The 22591-nt window shown below is 38.0% G+C and overlaps 2 protein-coding genes across 2 annotated transcripts; both read right to left on the reverse strand.

Annotated features, from left to right (window-relative positions):
• Positions 1–15484: 15484 nt before the first annotated feature.
• On the reverse strand, positions 15485–20533 carry LOC136247521 (uncharacterized). The gene is made up of 2 exons (XM_066039265.1): positions 20346–20533; positions 15485–20292 (listed from the first exon to the last, which is right to left on the reverse strand). Exons 1-2 carry the CDS (start codon positions 20385–20387, stop codon positions 15655–15657), a joined length of 4680 nt encoding a protein of 1559 aa, XP_065895337.1. The 5' UTR covers positions 20388–20533; the 3' UTR covers positions 15485–15654.
• LOC136248177 (uncharacterized) lies at positions 20391–21480 on the reverse strand. The gene is made up of 2 exons (XM_066039991.1): positions 20578–21480; positions 20391–20450 (listed from the first exon to the last, which is right to left on the reverse strand). Exons 1-2 carry the CDS (start codon positions 21478–21480, stop codon positions 20391–20393), a joined length of 963 nt encoding a protein of 320 aa, XP_065896063.1.
• Between the last annotated feature and the right edge of the window lie 1111 nt (positions 21481–22591).

Consider the following 22591-nt stretch of genomic DNA (forward strand, 5'->3'; position numbering starts at 1 on the left):
CATGTATTTGTGTTTGCTGTATATACAAACAGGTATATATGTATGTATAATGTGTCAACACATACAGTATATACACACAGTGCACAATAGAGTCACTCAGTACAATTGAGTATATAGTAGTGTGATGGTGCACAGTTTTCATTAAAAAAAATTTCCAAAGAAAGCAAAATGCCACATCATATTGTCAATGAACTATTTTGTGTATGTATCAATATTCTCTGTTGTTTGTTTACTATAATACCAGATCAATGAATGTTTTTTGGTCTTTGGGGCTAACATTCATTGCAGGGTGTTCAACTCTCTTTGCTTTGTCATTAACAATTTGTATACACTTCACCAAGTTTGGTTCATATTTTCTATTACACATCACAACAACAGGTTTATTGTGTTCCCCACAGTATTTAGCTAACTTCAAACTGTATACAAACCAAGCATCATAGTATGGATTACCAGTCATTGATTTGCTGTCCTTAGGAATACATCTTATCATGTTGACTAACACTTTACCATCTTTGCAGTGTTGCATAGGCTCTTTACCTTTGCAGTCTAAGCGGTAGTTCTTTCTCATCCCTGCAATAGATGGATGTTCATCTCCAATATTGTGGAAGGCAATACCAGTAGCACTACGTAAGTTTGATAGATGAATGCCTTGGTATGATTTCACCCTGCATACTGGATCTTGGCCCATTATTAAACATTTTATTCTGTCAGGAATGCCAACTAACCGTTCTGCTAAGAAGACTTGTTTCATCCACAGACCTGGAAACACTTCTTTATCATTGTCACTGTCAACTTTCCTTAACAGACCAAACTGGATGGTAACTGCAAGCCAGGCATCCCAGAAGAAATACCGTTTCCATCCTGCTGGGTAACATTTTATGGCAACAACTAAAGCCAACAATGCCTGAATATCACTGACATTATGGCTGAAAGAAGCAACATCATGTGGTACATCAGTGCTTAACTGGTTAACTTGTGATTGGTCAACTTTGCCGTCTTGTTTGTGAGATATCGTAATAGTAATCTTTCTATTGTTTTGTTTTGCATTATATTTCTCATCAACAGCTTCCTGGAGTAGTTGAATTAGTGATGGGGAGATGTTTATTGTAACTTCCAAGCCATTTCTTGTAAATGAAAGATTATCAGAAAGGTTGACAATTTCCTTCAAATTGATGTTTAAAATTTGCCAAATGTTCTCTTCAATGATTTTTTTCAGAAATTCACAGGCTTTGCTTTGCAAAGGATCACACCTGACTGCTCTAATGACAAGATTATGTAGTTCATATACTTTATGATAGCTTCTACTGTTGTAATTCCTCTCTATTTCAACACTTTCGCAATCATTAGTTAATGTTACTCTAGTTGGTAGTGATCTTAAATAATCATGTAGTAATTCCCATTTTATAGGATCCTCACTCACTGCTCTACTATCCTCTGACTCAGAATCATCCTGGAGCAAATTATCTTCTGACATATCTAGCTACCGTGCTGTACTGTTTTTAAAATGCTGATGCTTGCTATTTTATATACACATTGTAAGACAACAAAGGAATTGTGTAGGTTAAGGAAATACCTACACACATACCAAAATCACATGATGAAGTGGTACATGGCTACAGGACAAAAATGGTCAAAGCAAATTATTAAGAAGCCAATATGCCAGCTAGAGAATACATAAAGATATATTTGACTCACATTTTCTCACATCACATGTAAAGTAATAGTCGTATTATGTTGTATACATGCAATAAGGAATTTTTAACAATTACTTTTGTGATAAAAGACAGCCGCATAAATTTCACTGTTTACAGAGCTCCTTTGTACATAGAATCTAATGTGATGCTGCTGGAACATACAGTGTGCTGCTACGGAGGTACATGCTCATGTATGTCATGTTACCAACATGACAAAACAAAGCTATTAAATGAGGTTGAATGGCACAACAGAAAAATTTTACAAGCATAACATGACAGCCTGGAATTTTTACAGGAATAACATGACTGTTCCAAGCATTTCATTTGATTCAACAACCTTCCTATGTATATAGCTTTCACATACGTACGTAGTATGATGGAGTAGCATTAACTAACTTGTTAAGTTGGAACATTTTAACTTCATTCTTAGCTTTGGATTTGGTGATAACTGCATCCTCATTGTGTTCACTCCCAGAATAACATAATATCCACCATGTTCTGAATTGTGTTGTATAAGGTATATGCTTCATATTATTAGGTACTTAGGAGCAACAACTTTTGCTGGCTCCTTCATTGTCAAATATTGTGATTGTTTTACCTGCTGTAGTTATGCGGCTACTGGCCTTATTAATGAGTTGGTCCATTATATCAATGGAACAGTATGTGGAAGATGCATCTGGGTTTGCTGGACGTGGCCACTATAACAAGGTGGCCCTACTACTGAGGTGGCTGCTTCACTGTATAATTGGTATAATATTGATTTTGACTCATTCCATGATTTTTAAAGACAACCTTATCACTTACGTACATTATACTCTAGTACCTGCTGAATAACTATGTGACTAGTGATTCAATAGGTAATGTGAAACTAGAAACTGTTGTGTCTTACTTGACAAACAAATTAACAACATAAGTTACAATGGGAAGAAGCTTAGAATGACATTACTAAAACACATCCTGTAAGCAATTGCAAGGACAAGCCAACTGATCCTTAAATTCTCTGGTATATAGCTGATAGTTCCCAGACATACTTCAACAACAAAAAGTCACTCAATGTTTCTTAGACTTATGATAAATCTTTTCACATTGAAGAAGAATACAATTCTAAATTGAAATGAGATAATCGTTTGCAATGTTGGATTAAGAGTGAATGAGGAAGAGACATCCAAAGCTGTCCCAATTCTGTTTTCATCTATTTATCGCCATCTTGAGCTTACAGCATAGAATATTTCAGAGCTGCATATGTCTGCAGAGATTTCTATTGATCTGTTCGATTATCAGGAACAAAAGTCCCTTTCACTACGTTTAATAAACATTCTGTAGTTATATGTGTGTTTATCTAAAGTTTAAACTAGTTTGTGTACATGGACTAGTGTAATGTAATAATTGCTGGCTAGTAGGCAGTTCCTTTGAGCTGCACTTATAGTCTCTATACAGATTCAAAGCTACAACAGATGCAGTTTTAGGGACAAAAAGTTAAGAGTGTGATGTAGGGCTGGGCGGTATTGGAGTTTCGCTTCACGATATATCGTGCAGAAATATATCACGATATTACTATTTATCGCGGTTATTAAAGATGACTGCTATATTAGAGTAGCTGACTGCTTTATTAGGGTATCTCGATCCTAGCTGACTGTTCTATTAGAGTATCTCGATCTTTGTAAAAAAAAATTGACTAGCTAGTTATTATTATGATTATTATTATTACTGAGCAGTCAGCCCTGCTGGTGTGCTCAGATTTGCCCGAATACATGTAACACAATTACAATAATGATTGTAGTCCAGTTCTAAAAATGTCAGCATCTGCAACTTCAACAAGATCTACTGGTAAGGAGTTCCAATCATTAATTGTTCTTGAAAAATAACTATTTTGGTGTGCAGTGGTAGATACATGTGGTAAGATGTAGTGCAGTGGATGGTACTGTCTCGTAGTACTAGGTCCTTGTTTGCAGTAGTATCACGTGATTATTTGAGGTGCATTATAACAACCTTAAGGGCTTAATAAGCTGTCACAAACACTAAAAATCGTAATAATATCGATATCGTGATATTATCGTTTCACCGAAATCTACGCGATACAGATATCGTTTCATTGCAATACCGCGGTATTACTATAATACCGAGAAACCGCCCAGCCCTAGTGTGATGTGTATAAAATGTGACCACAAAATGTATCTTAAGTGCTAAGTAAATATGGTTCATGTATATATAAACTTTACAAGATTCTGTTGTTACACAAGAATGGTACATAATGTGTTTGTGTTCACAAACATACATGCATAAAAATTACATATGTATGTGTAAACACATACAGTATCGCTATATGTACATACATGTACAGTGCACAATGCAGTTATTATTCAGTATCATCCACTAGTTCTGTACGTGAATACCAGTTTTTACATAGCTAGATTTCCTTAGAAAAGTAAAATGCCACACTACATTAATGTGCATATTATTGTCTGTTATCTCTTTACTAAATTTTGTCAAGTATCAACTAAAAATATGTACTATGAACTCTTGGTAACAAGTCTACGAAATGTTTGTTTGTCCTTCACGTTTACATTATTGCTTGGGTGTTGGACTCTCTCTGCTTTGTCATTAACGGTTTTTATGCTACTAAGCAAGTCAGGTTTAAAGTCCATATTGCACATCACAACAACAGGTTTATTGTGTTCCCCACAGTATTTAGCTAACTTCAAACTGTACACATACCAAGCATCATAGTATGGATTACCAGTCATTGATTTGCTGTCCTTAGGAATACATCGTATCATGTTGACCAATATAGTAAACCATCTCTGCAGTATTGTATGGGCTTATCACATGTACAGTCTAGGTCATACTTCTCATCCATTCGTACAATAGATGGATGGTCATCTCCAATATTGTGGAAGGCAACACCAGTAGCACTACGCAGGTTTGATAGGTTGTTTGAACTCTCTTTACATGCTGGATCTTGGCCATTATTAAGCATTGTACTCTCTGAGGAAGTCAACTAACTGTTCTGCTAAGAAGACTTGTTTCATCCACAGACTTGGAAACACTTCACTCTCATTGCCACTGTTTAACTGCATGGTAACAGCAAGCCAAGCATCCCAGAAGAAATACCGTTTTCATCCTGCTGGGTAATGCAACCACTAAAGCTAATAGTGCCTGAATATCAGTGACGTCACTTCTGAAAGGTGATTCATCAGTGCTTGGTCAGCCTTTCCCTCCTGTTTGTGGTCTATCTTAATAATAATAATTTGTCAATTGTTTTGCTGTGCATTGTATTTCTCATCAACAACTGCTTCCTGGAGTAGTTGAATTAGTGATAGGGAGACTTCTACTGTTACTTGTAAGCCATTTCTTGTAAATGAAAGGTGATCAGAAAGGTTGGAAATTTGCTTTAAATTGACATGCAACATTAGTTGAATGCTCTCTTTAATGATCTTGTTCAGAAATTCAAGGGCTTTACTAATATGCGAAGGATCACACCTGACTGCTGTAACTATGAGATTATGTAGTTTATTTGCTAATACTTCATGATAGTTTTTGCTGTTGTAATTCTTCTCTATTTTAACACTAGTACTTTCACAATCCTTACTCTAGTTGGTAGTGATCTTAAATAATCATGTAGTAATTCCCATTTTATAGGATCCTCACTTACTGCTAGTTTACTATCCTCTGGCTCACTGATATCAAAATCATCCTGTCTTCTGACATATCTAGCTACCATGCCATATAGTTTTTAAAAAGGGCTGATGCTTGCTATTTTGTAACACACATATATAAGACAACAAAGGAAAGGAATTGTGTAGGTTAAGGAAATACCTACACACATACCAAAATCACATGATGAAGTGGTACATACAGTAGCTGCAGGCCAGATATGGTAAAAACTAATCATGCTATGCTGTATTTACTATTTATAGACATGCACAGTCAGTGTCATACATACATCATACAATGCATAAATTACCGTATAGCCTAAATATTTATAGGGGGAAATTTTTCACTGATTTTGCGGCTTTGGGAGTTATCGGCAAAATTTTTATCCCTGAAATATTTAGACTTCCATAATATAGTCTAATAGCTACATTTTGCAAATCTGCAAATTTTTTATTTTTTGCAACATTGTTCAACCTCTAAATATTTAGGCTATACAGTAATAGCTGTGTGTTTTTATGCATGTATGTATGTAATGGGGAAATTAAAAAGTATACTAAACACTAGCCAAATTTAAATTTCATTGTGTTTAAAGTGTTACATACTCCCTTGTCTATAAGATTTAATGTGGACATTATACAGAGGTACATAATTAATGTATGTCATGTTACCAACATGATGAATTTCGAAGTGAAGCTATGGAAACTAAGTTAAATGGTTTGACAGGAGCATTGTAGCACAGGCATATCAGGATGAATAGGTTTTTTTTCAGTTTACTGTTTCAAGCTTTTCATTTGATTCGACATCCACTCTTCATAAGTAGCTTGTTACTTTCACATGGTATGATGGAATATTACTGAGATTGACTTTAAATTCTCGTAATCACTGCTGGAAGAATGCTTTTGAACTAACTGTATTCTTAGCTTTGCATTTGGTGACGACTGAGTGTAATTTGCAATCCTCATTCTGTTCACTCTCAGAATAGTATAATACACAATGTTCTGAGCTGTATTGACTCATTGTATAACTGTAAAGTTGTACAACAATGACTATCAATCCAGACATATTCTAGCGTATATTGTGCAAAGTAAAGCAGTTAATGTAAATACTCTCAGAATATTATGCATATCAAACAAATACCCTGATCACCTTATAAAGTAAACCATGATTGACAAAAAAGGATATTTGAGGCAACCAACAGGGATACTTTTGTTAAGTATAATAAGAAGTGATGTAACTAGCATTACTCGTACCACAAAAGCTATCCTTCAACACACCTGTGAGAAGGGTCAAACCTACAAAATCCCTTGACTATATTATATTGTAGTATGCATGCATACTCCCATTACATGCATGTATGTTACTGTTACTATAGGGTACGAACATTGTGTTCGTATGACGCTTAGGATGAGGACCTATTCAGTGAATTATGTATGCATATTTATATCTAATCCAAAACAGCCAAGCTATAAAAAAAGTGTGCGGCCCTCAAAAAGGCTATGGTGAAAAAAGATGTGAAATCCAAGGTGGCGGCCAAGAAATGGCTGTGATGGTAGGTTAATAGTAAAAATTTTAATAACGAGAATTCAGGTGAATTTTGGTGCCGCTTGGTCTTGGCACAAAATTCACCTGAATTGTCATTATTAAAAACCTATCTTTTTTTTACCACAGGAAGAAGAAAAGATGAAGCAGATGTACTTTAAATATTTTATCAGTAAATGTACAAATTATATATAATTTTATATAATACATATCAAGACACACGATAGTGTGTCGTGCGGCCCAGGAAGCCGGCGCGCCACACCGTGAGTATATTAGGCCACTCCAATTTGTTTTTATGTTTCTGGTCATCTGAAGTTTAGTTTTAGATGCGGGCGGGCGGAATTCAGCAACAAAGCAATAATGAAGTGACTGCTCAATTAGAGTATTTTTGTGATTTTCTGACTGTTTTATTAGAGTATATCGATCCGTACTAAGCACTATATGCTCATTTCTTGCAGGTTTTCACTGACAAAAGACATATAGTGACACGTAAGCAGTTAGATTTAGCATATTTGTAGCAGCCCAATATTTGTTTCTGAAATCCAGCTTTTTCAAAAATCTGATGCGGGCATATTCCCCATGTATTTCTGAAATTTCACTTTCTGTAAAGAAGGATGCGGGCGGTGGACCAGAAACATAATTACCAATTGGAGTGGCCTTAACAGGAAGAAAGAAAACGCAATTTTCACATCTATGTAGCTCTGTGATCCCTTATCCGATTGGAACCAAATTTGCTGGAGACGTGCCGCCCAGTTAGAGTAGTCTACATATCAAATTTGAAGAAAATCGCTCCAGCCATTTCCGAGATACGAGCGAACAAAATTTCGTTTTAATTTCTTCGTTTTTTTCTTCTTCTTCATCTTCTTCATTTCGCACACTTCGCAAAATTCGCCATAAAACACGAATGCGTGCTCGGATTTGGCTGAAATTTGGCACACTTAAAGGGCTCATTAAGGCGGATCTCCGTACCAACTTTGGTAGGAATCCGATGAACATTCACGGAGTTATGACCGATTATTTGCGTAAAATAAGGTCGAAGGTCTGTCACGCCTACAGGGTAAACGCCTTGGAGGAATCAGTTGAAAATTGATATGTAGATGGAGCAACCATCGTAGGAGTGCCTTTTTGTGGTTTGAAACGAATCGGGATAAAGACCACGGAGATATGACACGAAACCCAACCTGTGTCAAAATTACGCGATCGATTTTTATGAATAAAAAAACTATTAGTTTTCGTGTCTACCAGGCAAACCGCTTAGAACAACGAGCTGAAAATCAGTATGTAGCTGGAATAATCATCATAGAAAGTACTTGCAGTAGTACAGAAGAATCAGATTTCAAATCACTGAGTTATGATTCGAAAGGCAACTAGGTGCAGCAAATGCGAGATCGAGATACTCTAATAGAACAGTCACCCTAATAAAGCATTCAGCTGCATTTATAATTTACTCAGTTATATTACATTGTAAGTTATTCTGTAGGGAATTCAGCTACAAACAAGTCACCCTGTAGTCAGATCAGCTAGAAGAAGGTACCTAATAGAGAGTTCAGCTACAAATAAGCCATCATGTAGAGAGTTCAGCTCAAATAAATCACCCTGTAGAGAATTCAGCTACAAACAAATTGCCCTGTAGAGAGATCAGCTAGAAGAAGTCACCTTGTAGAGAGTTCAGTTACAAAGAAACAATCATGCAAAGAGTTTAGCTGCAAACAAATCACCCAGCAGAAAGTTCCGCTATTAACAGATCACACTGTAGAGAGTTCAGTTAGAAACAAGTCATCCTGTAGATAGATCAGCTAGAAGAAGTCACTTTGTAGAGAGTTCAGCTACAAAGAAACCACCATGTAAAAGAGTTCAGCTGCAAACAAATCACCTGTAGAGAATTCAACTACAAACAAATCACCCTGTAAAAAGATCAGCTAGAAGAAGTTCCCTTGTAGAGAGTTCAGCTACAAACAAATCACCCTGTAGAAAGTTCAGCTACAAACAAGTCACCCTGTAGAGAGATCAGCTAGAAACAAGTCATCCTGTAGAGAGTTCAGCTAGAAGAAGTTACGTTGTACAGAGTTCAGCTACAAAGAAACTACCATGTAGAGAGTTCAGCTGCAAATAAATCGCCCTGTAGAGAATTCAGCTACAAACAAATCACCCTGTAGAAAGATCAGCTCGAAGAAGTTACCTTGTAGGGATTTCAGCTACAAACAAATCACCCTGTAGAGAGTTCAGCTACAAAGAAACTACCATATAGAGAGTTCAGCTGCAAACAAATCGCCCTGTAGAGAATTCAGCTACAAACAAATCACCCTGTAGAAAAATAGATCAGCTAGAAGAAGTTACCTTGTAGAGAGTTCAGCTACAAACAAATCACCCTGTAGAGAGTTCAGCTACAAACAAGTCATCATGTAGAGAGTTCAGCTAGAAGAAGTTACATTGTAGAGAGTTCAGCTACAAAGAAACTACCATGTAGAGAGTTCAGCTGCAAACAAATCGCCCTGTAGAGAATTCAGCTACAAACAAATTGCCCTGTAAAAAGATCAGCTAGAAGAAGTTACCTTATAGAGAGTTCAGCTACAAACAAATCACCCTGTAGAGAGTTCAGCTAGAAACAAGCCACCCGTAGAGAGTTCAGCTAGAATAAGTTACACTGTAGAGAGTTCGGCTACAAAGAAACTACCATGTAGAGAGTTCAGCTGCAAACAAATCGCCTGTAGAGAAGTCAGCTACAAACAAATCACCCTGTAGAAAGATCAGCTAGAAGAAGTTACCTTGTAGAGAGTTCAGCTACAAACAAATCACCCTTAGGAGAGTTCAGCTACAAACAAGTCACCCTGTAGAGAGATCAGCTAGAAACAAGTCATCCTGTAGAGAGTTCAGCTAGAAGAAGTTACATTGTAGAGAGTTCAGCTACACAGACACTACCATGTAGAGAGTTCAGCTGCAAGCAAATCGCCCTGTAAAGAATTCAGCTACAAACAAATCACCCTGTAAAAAGATCAGCTAGAAGAAGTTACCTTGTAGAGAGTTCAGCTACAAACAAATCACCCTGTAGAGAGTTCAGCTAGAAACAAGTCACCCTGTAGAGAGATCAGCTAGAAACAAGTCATCCTGTAGAGAGTTCAGCTAGAAGAAGTTACATTGTAGAGAATTCAGCTACAAAGAAACTACCATGTAGAGAGTTCAGCTGCAAACAAATCGCCCTGTAGAGAATTCAGCTACAAACAAATCACCCTGTAGAAAGTTCAGCTACAAACAAGTCACCCTGTAGAGAGATCAGCTAGAAACAAGTCATCCTGTAAAGAGTTCAGCTAGAAGAAGTTACGTTGTAGAGAGTTCAGCTACAAAGAAACTACCATGTAGAGAGTTCAGCTGCAAATAAATCACCCTGTGGAGAATTCAGCTGCAAACAAATCACCCTGTAGAAAGATCAGCTAGAAGACGTTACCTTGTAGAGAGTTCAGCTACAAACAAATCACCCTGTAGAGAGTTCAGCTACAAAGAAACTACCATATAGAGAGTTCAGCTGCAAACAAATCGCCTGTAGAGAAGTCAGCTACAAACAAATCACCCTGTAGAAAGATCAGCTAGAAGAAGTTACCTTGTAGAGAGTTCAGCTACAAACAAATCACCCTTAGGAGAGTTCAGCTACAAACAAGTCACCCTGTAGAGAGATCAGCTAGAAACAAGTCATCCTGTAGAGAGTTCAGCTAGAAGAAGTTACATTGTAGAGAGTTCAGCTACACAGACACTACCATGTAGAGAGTTCAGCTGCAAGCAAATCGCCCTGTAAAGAATTCAGCTACAAACAAATCACCCTGTAAAAAGATCAGCTAGAAGAAGTTACCTTGTAGAGAGTTCAGCTACAAACAAATCACCCTTAGGAGAGTTCAGCTACAAACAAGTCACCCTGTAGAGAGATCAGCTAGAAACAAGTCATCCTGTAGAGAGTTCAGCTAGAAGAAGTTACATTGTAGAGAATTCAGCTACAAAGAAACTACCATGTAGAGAGTTCAGCTGCAAACAAATCGCCCTGTAGAGAATTCAGCTACAAACAAATCACCCTGTAGAAAGTTCAGCTACAAACAAGTCACCCTGTAGAGAGATCAGCTAGAAACAAGTCATCCTGTAAAGAGTTCAGCTAGAAGAAGTTATGTTGTAGAGAGTTCAGCTACAAAGAAACTACCATGTAGAGAGTTCAGCTGCAAATAAATCACCCTGTGGAGAATTCAGCTGCAAACAAATCACCCTGTAGAAAGATCAGCTAGAAGACGTTACCTTGTAGAGAGTTCAGCTACAAACAAATCACCCTGTAGAGAGTTCAGCTACAAAGAAACTACCATATAGAGAGTTCAGCTGCAAACAAATTACCCTGTAGAAAGGTCAGCTAGAAGAAGTTACCTTGTAGAGAGTTCAGCTACAAACAAATCACCCTTTAGAGAGTTCAGCTAGAAACATGTCACCCTGTAGAGAGATCAGCTAGAAACAAGCCACCCATAGAGAGTTCAGCTAGAAGAAGTTACATTGTAGAGAGTTCAGCTACAAAGAAGCTACCATGTAGAGAGTTCAGCTGCAAACAAATCGCCCTGTAGAGAATTCAGCTACAAACAAATCACCCTGTAGAAAGGTCAGCTAGAAGAAGTTACCTTATAGAGAGTTCAGCTACAAACAAATCACCCTGTAGAGAGTTCAGCTACAAACAAGTCACCATGTAGACAGTTCAGCTAGAAGAAGTTACATTGTAGAGAGTTCAGCTACAAAGAAACTACCATGTAGAGAGTTCAGCTGCAAACAAATCGCCCTGTAGAGAATTCAGCTACAAACAAATCACCCTGTAGAAAGATCAGCTAGAAGAAGTTACCTTGTAGAGAGTTCAGCTACAAACAAATCACCCTGTAGAGAGTTCAGTTACAAACAAGTCATCGAGTAGAGGGATCAGCTAGAAGGATCACTTTGCAGAGAGGTCAGCTACAAAGAAATCACCCTGCTTCATCTTTTCTTCTTCCTGTAGTAAAGAAAAAAATGACAGGTTAAAAAGCCCTAAAGCCGGCCATAGGCCGGCTTTGGGGTATACAAATACAAAAAGAAGTGAAATCTAATCCAAAACAGCCAAGCTGTAAAAAAAGAGTGCGGCCCTGAGAAAGGCTATGGTGAAAAAAGATGTGAAATCCAAGGTGGCGGCCAAGAAATGGCTGTGATGGTAGGTTAATGGTAAAAATTTTAATAACAACAATTCAGTGAATTTGGTGCCGCTTGGTCTTGGCACAAAATTCACTTGAATTGTCGTTGTTAAAATTTTTACCATTAACCTACCATCACAGCCATTTCTTGGCCGCCACCTTGGATTTCACATCTTTTTTCACCATAGCCTTTCTCAGGGCCGCACTCTTTTTTTACAGCTTGGCTGTTTTGGATTAGATATTGATTACAGAAATCTCCATGGTGGTTTCTTTGTAACTGAACACTCTAATAGGTGACTTCTTCTAGATGCTCTCTCTACAGGGTGAATTGTTTGTAGCTGAACGATCTACAAGGTAACTTCTTCTAGCTGATCTCTCTACAGGGTGATTTGTTTGTAGCTGAATTCTGTACAGGCGATTTGTTTGCAGCTGAGCTCTTTACAGAATGGTTTCTTTGTAGCTGAACTCTCTACAAGGTAACTTCTTCTAACTGATCTTTCTACAGGGCAATTTGTTTGTGGCAGAATTTTATACAAGGTGATTTCTTTGCAGCTGAACTCTCTACATGGTGGTTTCTTTGTAGCTGAACTCTCTACAAGGTAACTTCTTCTAGCTGATCTCTCTACAGGGTGATTTGTTTGTAGCTGAACGATCTACAAGGTAACTTCTTCTAGCTGATCTCTCTACAGGGTGGTTTGTTTGTAGCTGAATTCTGTACAGGTGATTTGTTTGCAGCTGAGCTCTTTACAGAATGGTTTCTTTGTAGCTGAACTCTCTAAAAGCTTCTTCTAACTGATCTTTCTACAAGGCAATTTGTTTGTGGCTGAATTTTCTACAGGGTGATTTCTTTGCAGCTGAACTCTCTACATGGTGGTTTCTTTGTAGCTGAACTCTCCAGTGGCGGATCCAGGGGGGGGGGGGCTTTGGGGGCTGAAGCCCCTCCCTTCACTATTAGGCTTTACTTGATCAATATGCTGAGTATTATAATGAAATCTTGTCTTAGCATAATTATATGATCACTAGTAATACAAATACTCATAAATCCATCTTATAAACATCTTTCCAAGATATTATCAGTGGATTTATGCTAAAGTTTATGCAACAAGGACCCGGATCAGCATTGGAGGTGTACAAGATCGAGATACTCTAATAGAGCAGTCAGCTAACTACTCTAATAGAACATTCACTGGAAGCATATAGTTGGTTCTGTTATGGAATTTTTCCAAATCTGCCTGCACCTATACATACAATGAAGTGCATTAGTCTGTTTAAAGGGCTTCCTTCATCTACTTGTGTAGTTAATATGTATGGCAATACTTAATTCAGCTACGCAATTTCCACTGAAAATGCTCTCAGATTCAATCTTGTATTGTTAAATTTCAAAATTTTCCACTTTCGACATCATTATTCTAACATGTACCTATTCAGTGTTGTACAATTGTGAGAGGGTGAATCATGTACTTGGTTGCTACCCAAACTTTTCCATTAACAAAATGCTTCAGAGAGCCATACCTATAATCTAAAGGCAGTATATAAAATATCTACAGGCAGAAAATATGAATTTTATGTGGAAATGTCTCAAAATTGCAGTATTTTAGCATCTATTTTTCAAAAATTTCCTGGGGGGGGGGGGGGGGGCATGCCCCTAGACCCCCTAGTTCCAGCATGCAAAGCATGCTGGGAAGTGTGCTTTGCACACCTCTACCCAAGAGATTAGTTGCTTGAGTTAGCCCCCCCCCCCCCCTTTATAAATCCTAGATCCGCCCCTGCTCTCTACAAGGTATTTTCTTCTAGCTGATCTCTCTACAGGGAGATCTGTTTGTAGCTGAACTATCTACAAGGTAACTTCTTCTAGCTGATCTCTCTACAGGGTGATTTGCTCGTAGCTGACTTCTGTACAGGTGATTTGTTTGCAGCTGAGCTCTTTACAGAATGGTTTCTTTGTAGCTGAACTCTCTACAAGGTAACTTCTTCTAACTGATCTTTCTACAGGATGATTTGTTTGTAGCTGATCTCTATACAGGTTCTTGTTTCTAGCTGATCTCTTGAATTCTCTTCAGGGTGACTGCTCTATTAGGATGACTGCTCTATTAGAGTATCTCGATCTCGCACTTGCTGCACCAAGTTGGATTTCGTGTTATAACTCCGTAGCTTTAAGTCTTATTCTTCTACACCATTGATGAGCCTTTCTAAGATGATTACTCCATCTGTACAACGATTTTCAAAGCATTACCCCAAGTGGTTTATCTGGTAGGCGTGGCAAGCTGTGGTTTTTTTTATTAGCTAATCTCGATTGCGTAATTGTTACACACTGTTGGTTTTTTCGTTGTATCTTCCTGTTTTTTAACTCGATTTCTTTCAAACCACAAAAGGTTTGAGGTTCAATAGTTAACCTATTCACCCACCGATTTTCAGCTTCTTCCCATACGAGGTTTACCCTGTAGGCGTGACAACATATTGGTGTTATTTTTCATGAATAATCGCTCATAACTCTTTGCCTGTTTATCGTATTCCAGCCAAAGTTGGTACCGAGATGCGCCTTTATATCCCCCTTCTGTGTGCCAAATTTCAAGGTAATCGGATGTGGCGTTCGCAGTTTTTGTAAGTGTGCGACAAGAAAAAGAAAAAGAAGAAAAAAACCGAAGAAACTGAGCCAATTTTTGAAGTCGCATATCTCGGGAACGCGCAAAGCGATTTCGCTCAAATTTGGAATGTGGAGTGCTGCAGTTGGAAGGCATGTCCACAGCAAAAATCGTCTTGTTTCATCAAGGAAGCACAGAGCTACGGAGGTGCGAAAATTACGTTTTCTTTCTTCCTGTCAATATACTCACGGGTGTTACGCGCCGGCTTCTTGGGCCGCACGACACACTACCGTGTGTCTTGATTTAAAAAATAAATTAGAATTAATGCTCTTACCACAAGGTCCACAGCACAACTCCTGTGTGTGTATCAGCAGCAGATATGTATTATGTCTCTTAACCAACAATTGTACATACCACATACATACATACACTGTAGGAGCTTTAACCCTTGACCACATCAAGTGTGTTCTTATGAAAAAATAATGGTATGAGTAAAACTTCAAGACCATAAAATACAGTGTAACTATGATTGGGATTGTTTGAGGTAGCTAGTGTACTAAAAAATAACATTAAGGATAGAAAAATAAATACATAAGTAGAAATACAGTAAACATGCACAAATATAATATGCATTTAGTACCAAAATTACAGCAATCCTATGTTGCATATGAACTATAACATGTGTACAAGTGTTGCAATTCTGGTGACATAATCCTCCTTGGATGTACATTGAGCTGGCTGAAAGAAGCATATTGGATGCATTGGTGCAACACTTAACTGGTAGTGCTAAGAACCAACATACTGCATGTAACGAAGACAGAAGGACGCCAAGGCTCAATCGTTTCGGAGGGATAACTCGCTTCGTTTTAGCTCACATAAGACTGGTAATAATTTAAACAGAGTGTACACTTTTATACATTATATCACGTGCACATAATGATGACATCATAATAATAACACACATTACAAATGTTCAAGTCCTGCTTGCAATATAATTTAGACAATCACTCCTCAGTCTCGACATCCTCCCGGGAGAGCAAATAAAATAGAAGTTGGGTTATCCCTCAAACATTTATGTATTCGTTGTCGGGCGATCAAATGAGCCTTCCTTTTCTTATCATGTTTAGTAGAGTATTGTTCCTGGTTATTGATATCATCATATTCAGTAACATCATCCTCAGATCTTCTATTGTCCATCATAGTTATCTGTTCATCTGTTTTACTAGGCAATTCCAGTGGATAAAGGTGACATATAGCTCTAGCAATCACACCACCACTTGGTAAAAGAACCTCTGCTGATCTAATTTGACCATCACGTCCAGTTATCAACTTCTGAATTTTACCTAGTTTCCAACTACATCTAGGGATGTTATCATCTTTCACCAATACTATGTCATCTATTTTAGGAACTCTTAATGTTGAGTGTCTTGAATTTTTGTGATAGATAGGTAAACTTTCTCGGAGACTCAATAAATACTCCTCCCTCCAAACCTTCCAAAACAAATCCAGATACTTCTGGCCTTTCTTCCAAGTCGTAAACAATTGTGTTGCAGTATCTCTCTTAGGTTGATAATCCTCATCTGTATGATAACTATCTTCTGTGGATGGAAGACCCAGTTTCCTGTTAGTAACCAAAAAATGTGACGGTGTCAACGTAAAGCCCGACTGAAAGTCTTCATACACATATGTTAGTGGCCTCGAATTAAGTACTGCCTCAATCTCTGTCAGCAAGGTAGCTAGTTGATCCAAAGTAAAATGTTTTCTTCCCAAAGCTTTCCGTAAACATCGCTTAACCATCCCAACTAACCGTTCATAAAGGCCACCCTGCCAAGGGGCCAAAGCTGTAGTAAAGCTCCATCTGATACCCTCACTAGAAACATAACTTAACAAATCCTTGTCTGTAAAAACTCTCCTCCACTGTTGATTTATCACCGTATTTGTAAGTTTGAATTGAGGAGCATTATCTGAAATTATGGAATCAGGCTTTCCTCGTCGTGAAATGAATCTTCTCAAACAATTTAGAAACTGCTCAGCCGTCAAACCCAATACCCACTCCAAATGTACAGCTCTAACAGTTAGGCATGTGAATAAACACACCCAAACCTCATGTAACTGACTTCCCTCCTTAACATACACTGGCCCCAAGTAATCAAGTCCAGTAAATTGAAAAGGATCAGATCTAGCCACTCTCTCACGGGGCCAAGGGGGCATCAGTGGCAATGGGAAAGGGGCACCTTCGTGTCTACGACAGATCATACAACATGATAATACACTTCTTACTGCTACTCGACCCTGAGGTATCCAATACTCCTCACGGATTTGTGAAAGCGTATGTGCAACTCCAGCATGAATCAAGCGTTCATGCACTTCTTTAATCAGTAACCGTGTAAGTATTTCATGCCGTGGTAGCAACTTTGGACATTTGGAACTGTCAGTAGTTTCAGCATTTAGAAATCGTCCATAACATCGTAACACTCCATAGACATCTAACTTCAAACCAAGCTGGTGTATCAAACAGTGTTTTCTATCTTTCTCAATAGCAGTCAGTACATCAGCAAACCTTCGTTTCTGAACAACAGACACCCACAACAATGTTGCTACCTGTAAATCACTTGCACAAACTGACTGTCCATCAGACAATGAACTCAACACAAAGTACAATAACTTACACCTCCTTTCAATTGATTCCCTAATCGACTGTGTCAAAGTAAGCCAGATTCTTCTCCTAATAAACTTTAAACAATAAACAGTAACTCTCAAAAGTCTTCTCAAGGAGGAAAACTTCTTTTCATCAATTCCACAAATTGAGTTAACATTGTCAACATCATGACTAATGACTGAAGTCGTTTCATACAAAGCCCTTGGAACCCCACATTCCAATCCTTGTAAAATCTCGGGTGTCAATTGAGGTATACACCATTCTGGCCAGATGTTCTCTGCATCTTTAAGCCACGTAGGCCCATTCCACCATAATTTGGCTTCCTTAACTTCAGACACTAGCAATCCTCTAGTAGGAAAATCAGCAGGGTTCTGGTCAGATGGTACATATCGAAAAATAACATCAGATTCCTTTAACACTTCTTTCACTCTATTCTCAACAAAGGTGGGCAACGGCTTGTTGGTTTTTAACCAATGTAAAACACATGTTGAATCTGTCCACAAAATCCGTCTCAATGATGGTAATTTCAACTCCCTAGCAACAAAATTTGCTGCTCGTATTCCAATGTTAACAGCAAGTAACTCCAGTCTAGGAAGTGTAATATTTCCTTTCATCTTATGGGTACCCTTTGAAACCAATCTCATCTTTGAAAAGATAAGGTTTACCTTGACAGAACTATGTTTCTCTACACGAAGATACACTGCAGCTGCATAAGATTTCATTGATGCATCACAAAACACAAGCAGCTTATACTGTTCAGTAGTGTCCACATTGGCAACACGTCTATTTATCTTAAGAGTAGACAACAGTCTCAATTCAGTCAATATTTCATTCCATCTCTTACATAACTCTTCTGACAAAGGCTCATCCCATGACACACTCTCCATCCACAGTACTTGAAGAAACACCTTCCCATAAAATGTCACCGGAGTAACAAGACCCAGTGGATCAAAAACCTTAGCCACTACTTTCAATACCTCCCTTTTTGTAGGGATAACATCCGAGTTACTAAAATTAACTCCTCCAACTTGTAGGTTATCTTCTTTGTAATTCCATGGCATGCCAAAGGTCTTAACAACACTTCCTTTGACAACTTCAGTCTCCGGTAACAAACCAAGGAATTCAGATGAATTGGAGATCCACTCCCTTAGATTCATAGATGCCTTTCCAAAAATGTTCTTTGACTCAAAATAAATCTTGTGAGCTTCTTTCACAGTACCAGCTCCAAGTAGGACATTATCAACATAGATGTTCTCACTAATCTGTGAAGCAACAGGTGTGCCAATCTTCTTCAAATGATACTTGATTGTTCCTCCCAACAAAAAGGGACTACAAATAATTCCAAATGGAACTCGACAAAATCGGTAAACATCCAGATTTTCTTCAACCACTTCTAAGCTTTGTAAGTTCTTAAACCAGAGGAACCTTGTTACATCTCTGTCCATCTCCTGGATACCAACCTGCAAAAAGGCTTTCTCGATGTCAGCAAGCATGACAATTGGCTGGATCCTAAAACGAAGTAGGATACCACACAAGTCTGGTAATAACACAGGGCCTCTGTGAAGACACTCATTTAAACTCTTCTCTCCCCTCTTTGCTTTGGTTGAAGCATCATACACAATACGCAGTTTGGTTGTACTCTTAGCTGGTGTGATCACTGGATGATGAGGAAGATAATGGCATCGTTGACTTGTCCTTGTATCAGTAGTGACCTTCTCCACTATTCCTTGCTTAACTTGACTAGAAATAACTTCATCATATTTCTCAAGTAGATTTCTATCCTTCTGAAAACGTCTTGCCAAAGATCTAAGTCTACCAACTGCAATATCCAAGTTTTCAGGAATATCCAAGTTCTCATATTTCCATGGCCACTGTATCTGATACCTACCATCCTCAAAACAAATCGAGGAATTAAATCTTTCAAGAGCTTTATCATCATCAGTTATGTCCAATGGATCGCTGATTCCAATTGTTTCCAATCTCCAAAAGTCTTCAATACAAGTAAGTGAATCATCAGAACATGAAACCATACTCATTTCAGGTAACATCTTATTAACCTCTGTCATCACAAGACAACTTGAAACATGTTGTTGACAACTTCTGATACTGTACTTTCCTGTAAGAATGTATCCTATCTTTGAGGATATCAAAAACAATCCTGATGGAAGTGTCAACTTCTCAGTACCCAAGATGGTCCAAAAATAATCAGATCCTATTAAGAGGTCAACATTCACCGGCTCTACATCCTTGGGAACAGTGTCAGCCATTTTCTCTGGAGAAATTGATAGCAAAAACTCTAGATCTGATGGTTGTATTGGGCCCCTTTGTATTGGGCCTGTAATTTTATTTATCACATTAGCATGAAGTGGTAAACAAGAATTGTTTTTAGTTATCACATTAAAGTGGACAACAAAGGTGTTTACCTGCTGAGGTGTCCTTGCAGCAAAGGTCGATATAGACAGTAACTCCTCACGATCACAAGTTAACTTCAACTTCTTAGCCAGCTGGTCAGTTATGAAGGTACGATGACTTGCACTATCCAACAAAACTTTTGCCATAATGGTTGCTGATCCATCTGCTGTCTGAATAGGAACAACTGCTGTCTGTAACAAGACCTTTTCTCCAGAAGCAATTAAAGCATGATCAGTGCCTACACTTGCATTAAGAGTTTCAGTAGGTTTATCTTGACTCCCCTCTGTTACTACATTACCAACATCATGGTCAGGAACAACATTCTTTCTCACTTCACCATCACCAAATCTTTGTGGGCATATAGCTCGATTATGGTGTTGTTTTTTCCCACAATAATAACAACCATATCTCTGAGGTGATGAACAATCAGTAAATGTGTGTCCAACCTTAAAACAAAGAAAACAACGACCCTGAGTTATCAGTTTCCGCTTACGTTCAGCAAGTGTTTTAACTCTGTCACATTCATCATTAAAGTGGTCACCTCTGCAGAACACACAACTAGGACTTCTACCTCTTCTCTGTACATTAGTAGTAAAAGTGTCAACAGATGCCTGATTCAATAACTGCTTACCACCTCCGGACAAGGATTGACTCTCCTTTTGTCCTCCTTCATGTCTTACAGGTCGATAGTCATAATTCCTTCCTTTGGCATTAGCCACTCTTCGATAAGCATTCTCTTGAACAATCACATATCGACTCAATAACTGTCTCAATAATTCCATTGTCCATTCTTCATCACATTGTTTTGTGCTTTCCAACTTTAAAATGACTTCCAAAGGGAACTTGCTCAAAATCTGGTAAACCAGCATCCTCTGATTGTCAACTGTCTCACCTTGTGACTCCAACTGTCTCAATATTCTCTCAATATTATTGTGAGTGTACTGAATGTCACTGAACTTGCACGAAGAGGTTGGAAGATTCTGTAATTTGGCATAAAGCACTTCAACTATTGATTCCTTTCTTCCAAATCTCTCCTTTAAAAGTTTGAGTGCTACGTCATAGTTCTCCTCAGTTACAGAGATGCCTGAAATTGCAACAGAGGCAACACCTCGGAGAGTTCCCTTGAGATAACTGAACTTTGACACATTTGGTATCTTCTGCTTATGAACGGATGAATGAAAAATATCCCAAAATTCTGGCCACTTTAACAAATTTCCATCAAATATCGGTAAATGCAACTTCGGAAGATGTACTGACAACTGTGGATTGTTTACTGTAAAGGTATCACCTGATGAAGAAGAGGTCAAGGTCGCAGCTTGTACTTCCCGTGTAGCTTGTACAGTTGCATGGTCAATTATAGGTTGAAGGTTAGTTTGTGTTGAGGTTAGCATTTTCTGGTAGTTGGCTTGTTCTCTCTTCCTTGAGATTAATGTTACTCTTGCTTTCAATCTGGATATCACTTCATTGGCGGCAAACATAAGTTCAATAAATCCAGTTTCGCCATCTGTCGCTCGAGAATACTCTTTCTCTTCAGTAGCCTTGGCGTCACCTTTTGCTTCCTTAAGAACGTTCGACCAGTCTTTGTTGCATTTTTCTAGCAACGAAACGTTAGTCGTGAGCCTGTTCAGAAAATCTTCTACTTCACTCTCGTATTCGTCCAGTTCCTGTTCCTTGGGTTTATTCTCCAACAAACCGTTCGCTGACTCAATGTACTGCTGTAGACGGGCCTTAGCGGGTCCTATTATCTTCCTTATTGGTCCGGACATCGCCCAGAATCCTGGTCACAGCACCAACTGTAACGAAGACAGAAGGACGCCAAGGCTCAATCGTTTCGGAGGGATAACTCGCTTCGTTTTGGCTCACATAAGACTGGTAATAATTTAAACAGAGTGTACACTTTTATACATTATATCACGTGCACATAATGATGACATCATAATAATAACACACATTACAAATGTTCAAGTCCTGCTTGCAATATAATTTAGACAATCACTCCTCAGTCTCGACACTGCATGTTAATTTTATGCATTCAAGTATAATTTGTAGCTTTCATTTTAGATAATATGAATGTGCTAATGAAACATACGTACTAACAGTATACATGTGTTCATCATTATACAAATATACATATAAATGATGTGTACGCATATTATGTGTATATATGTATGTATGCATTGTGTATAACTTGAATTAAAGTAGCAATCGTATACAGTGTGACTGTAAAGTTAATAATGTTCATAGTACATACAGTGTAATTACTCATGTACCTATACGTATATAGCTACCATCCCACTGGGGACTCACAAAGAAGGTTACTAAAAGCCTATGAAACAGAAATACGTATCAGAAACTTGACCTTAATTCTGTTGAATGCAAAATCTCCATGAGCAAAGGGATAGTCATTTTTGCACTGTCTGTTGAAACATGATGGGGAGCTAGATTCAATCAATCAAATGACAAGGCTCTATTTTACAGACCATGCCACTACACCAGTAGCTAATTTACCCATGAAAGTACCCTATAAAGTACCCATGGTTTCTCTACTAATGTAAATTCCTATGAATCAATTGTGTATTCATATGATCTATGAAGTTCATTAATTTTATTTTCTCTGATATACCATGGAGGTACCATTGGTAATTTATGGGGGCATTTATCCTTCATTTCATTGTCAATTCATACTGATCCCTATGAAACAAACCTATAAATGCTTCATAGATATAATCACTGTAAACTCATAGCAAAATAAATTACCAGTGGTATATAGACCATATACTATTACAGCATGCAGCTACTTGTTGTGACAAAGTATGCATGCAGAAGGTATACAGTTATTATCTAATTATCATTCATGGCTTTATAAGTTCTCTGAAA

This window comes from Dysidea avara, chromosome 2 (genome assembly GCF_963678975.1).
Source record: "Dysidea avara chromosome 2, odDysAvar1.4, whole genome shotgun sequence".
NCBI lineage: Eukaryota > Metazoa > Porifera > Demospongiae > Dictyoceratida > Dysideidae > Dysidea > Dysidea avara.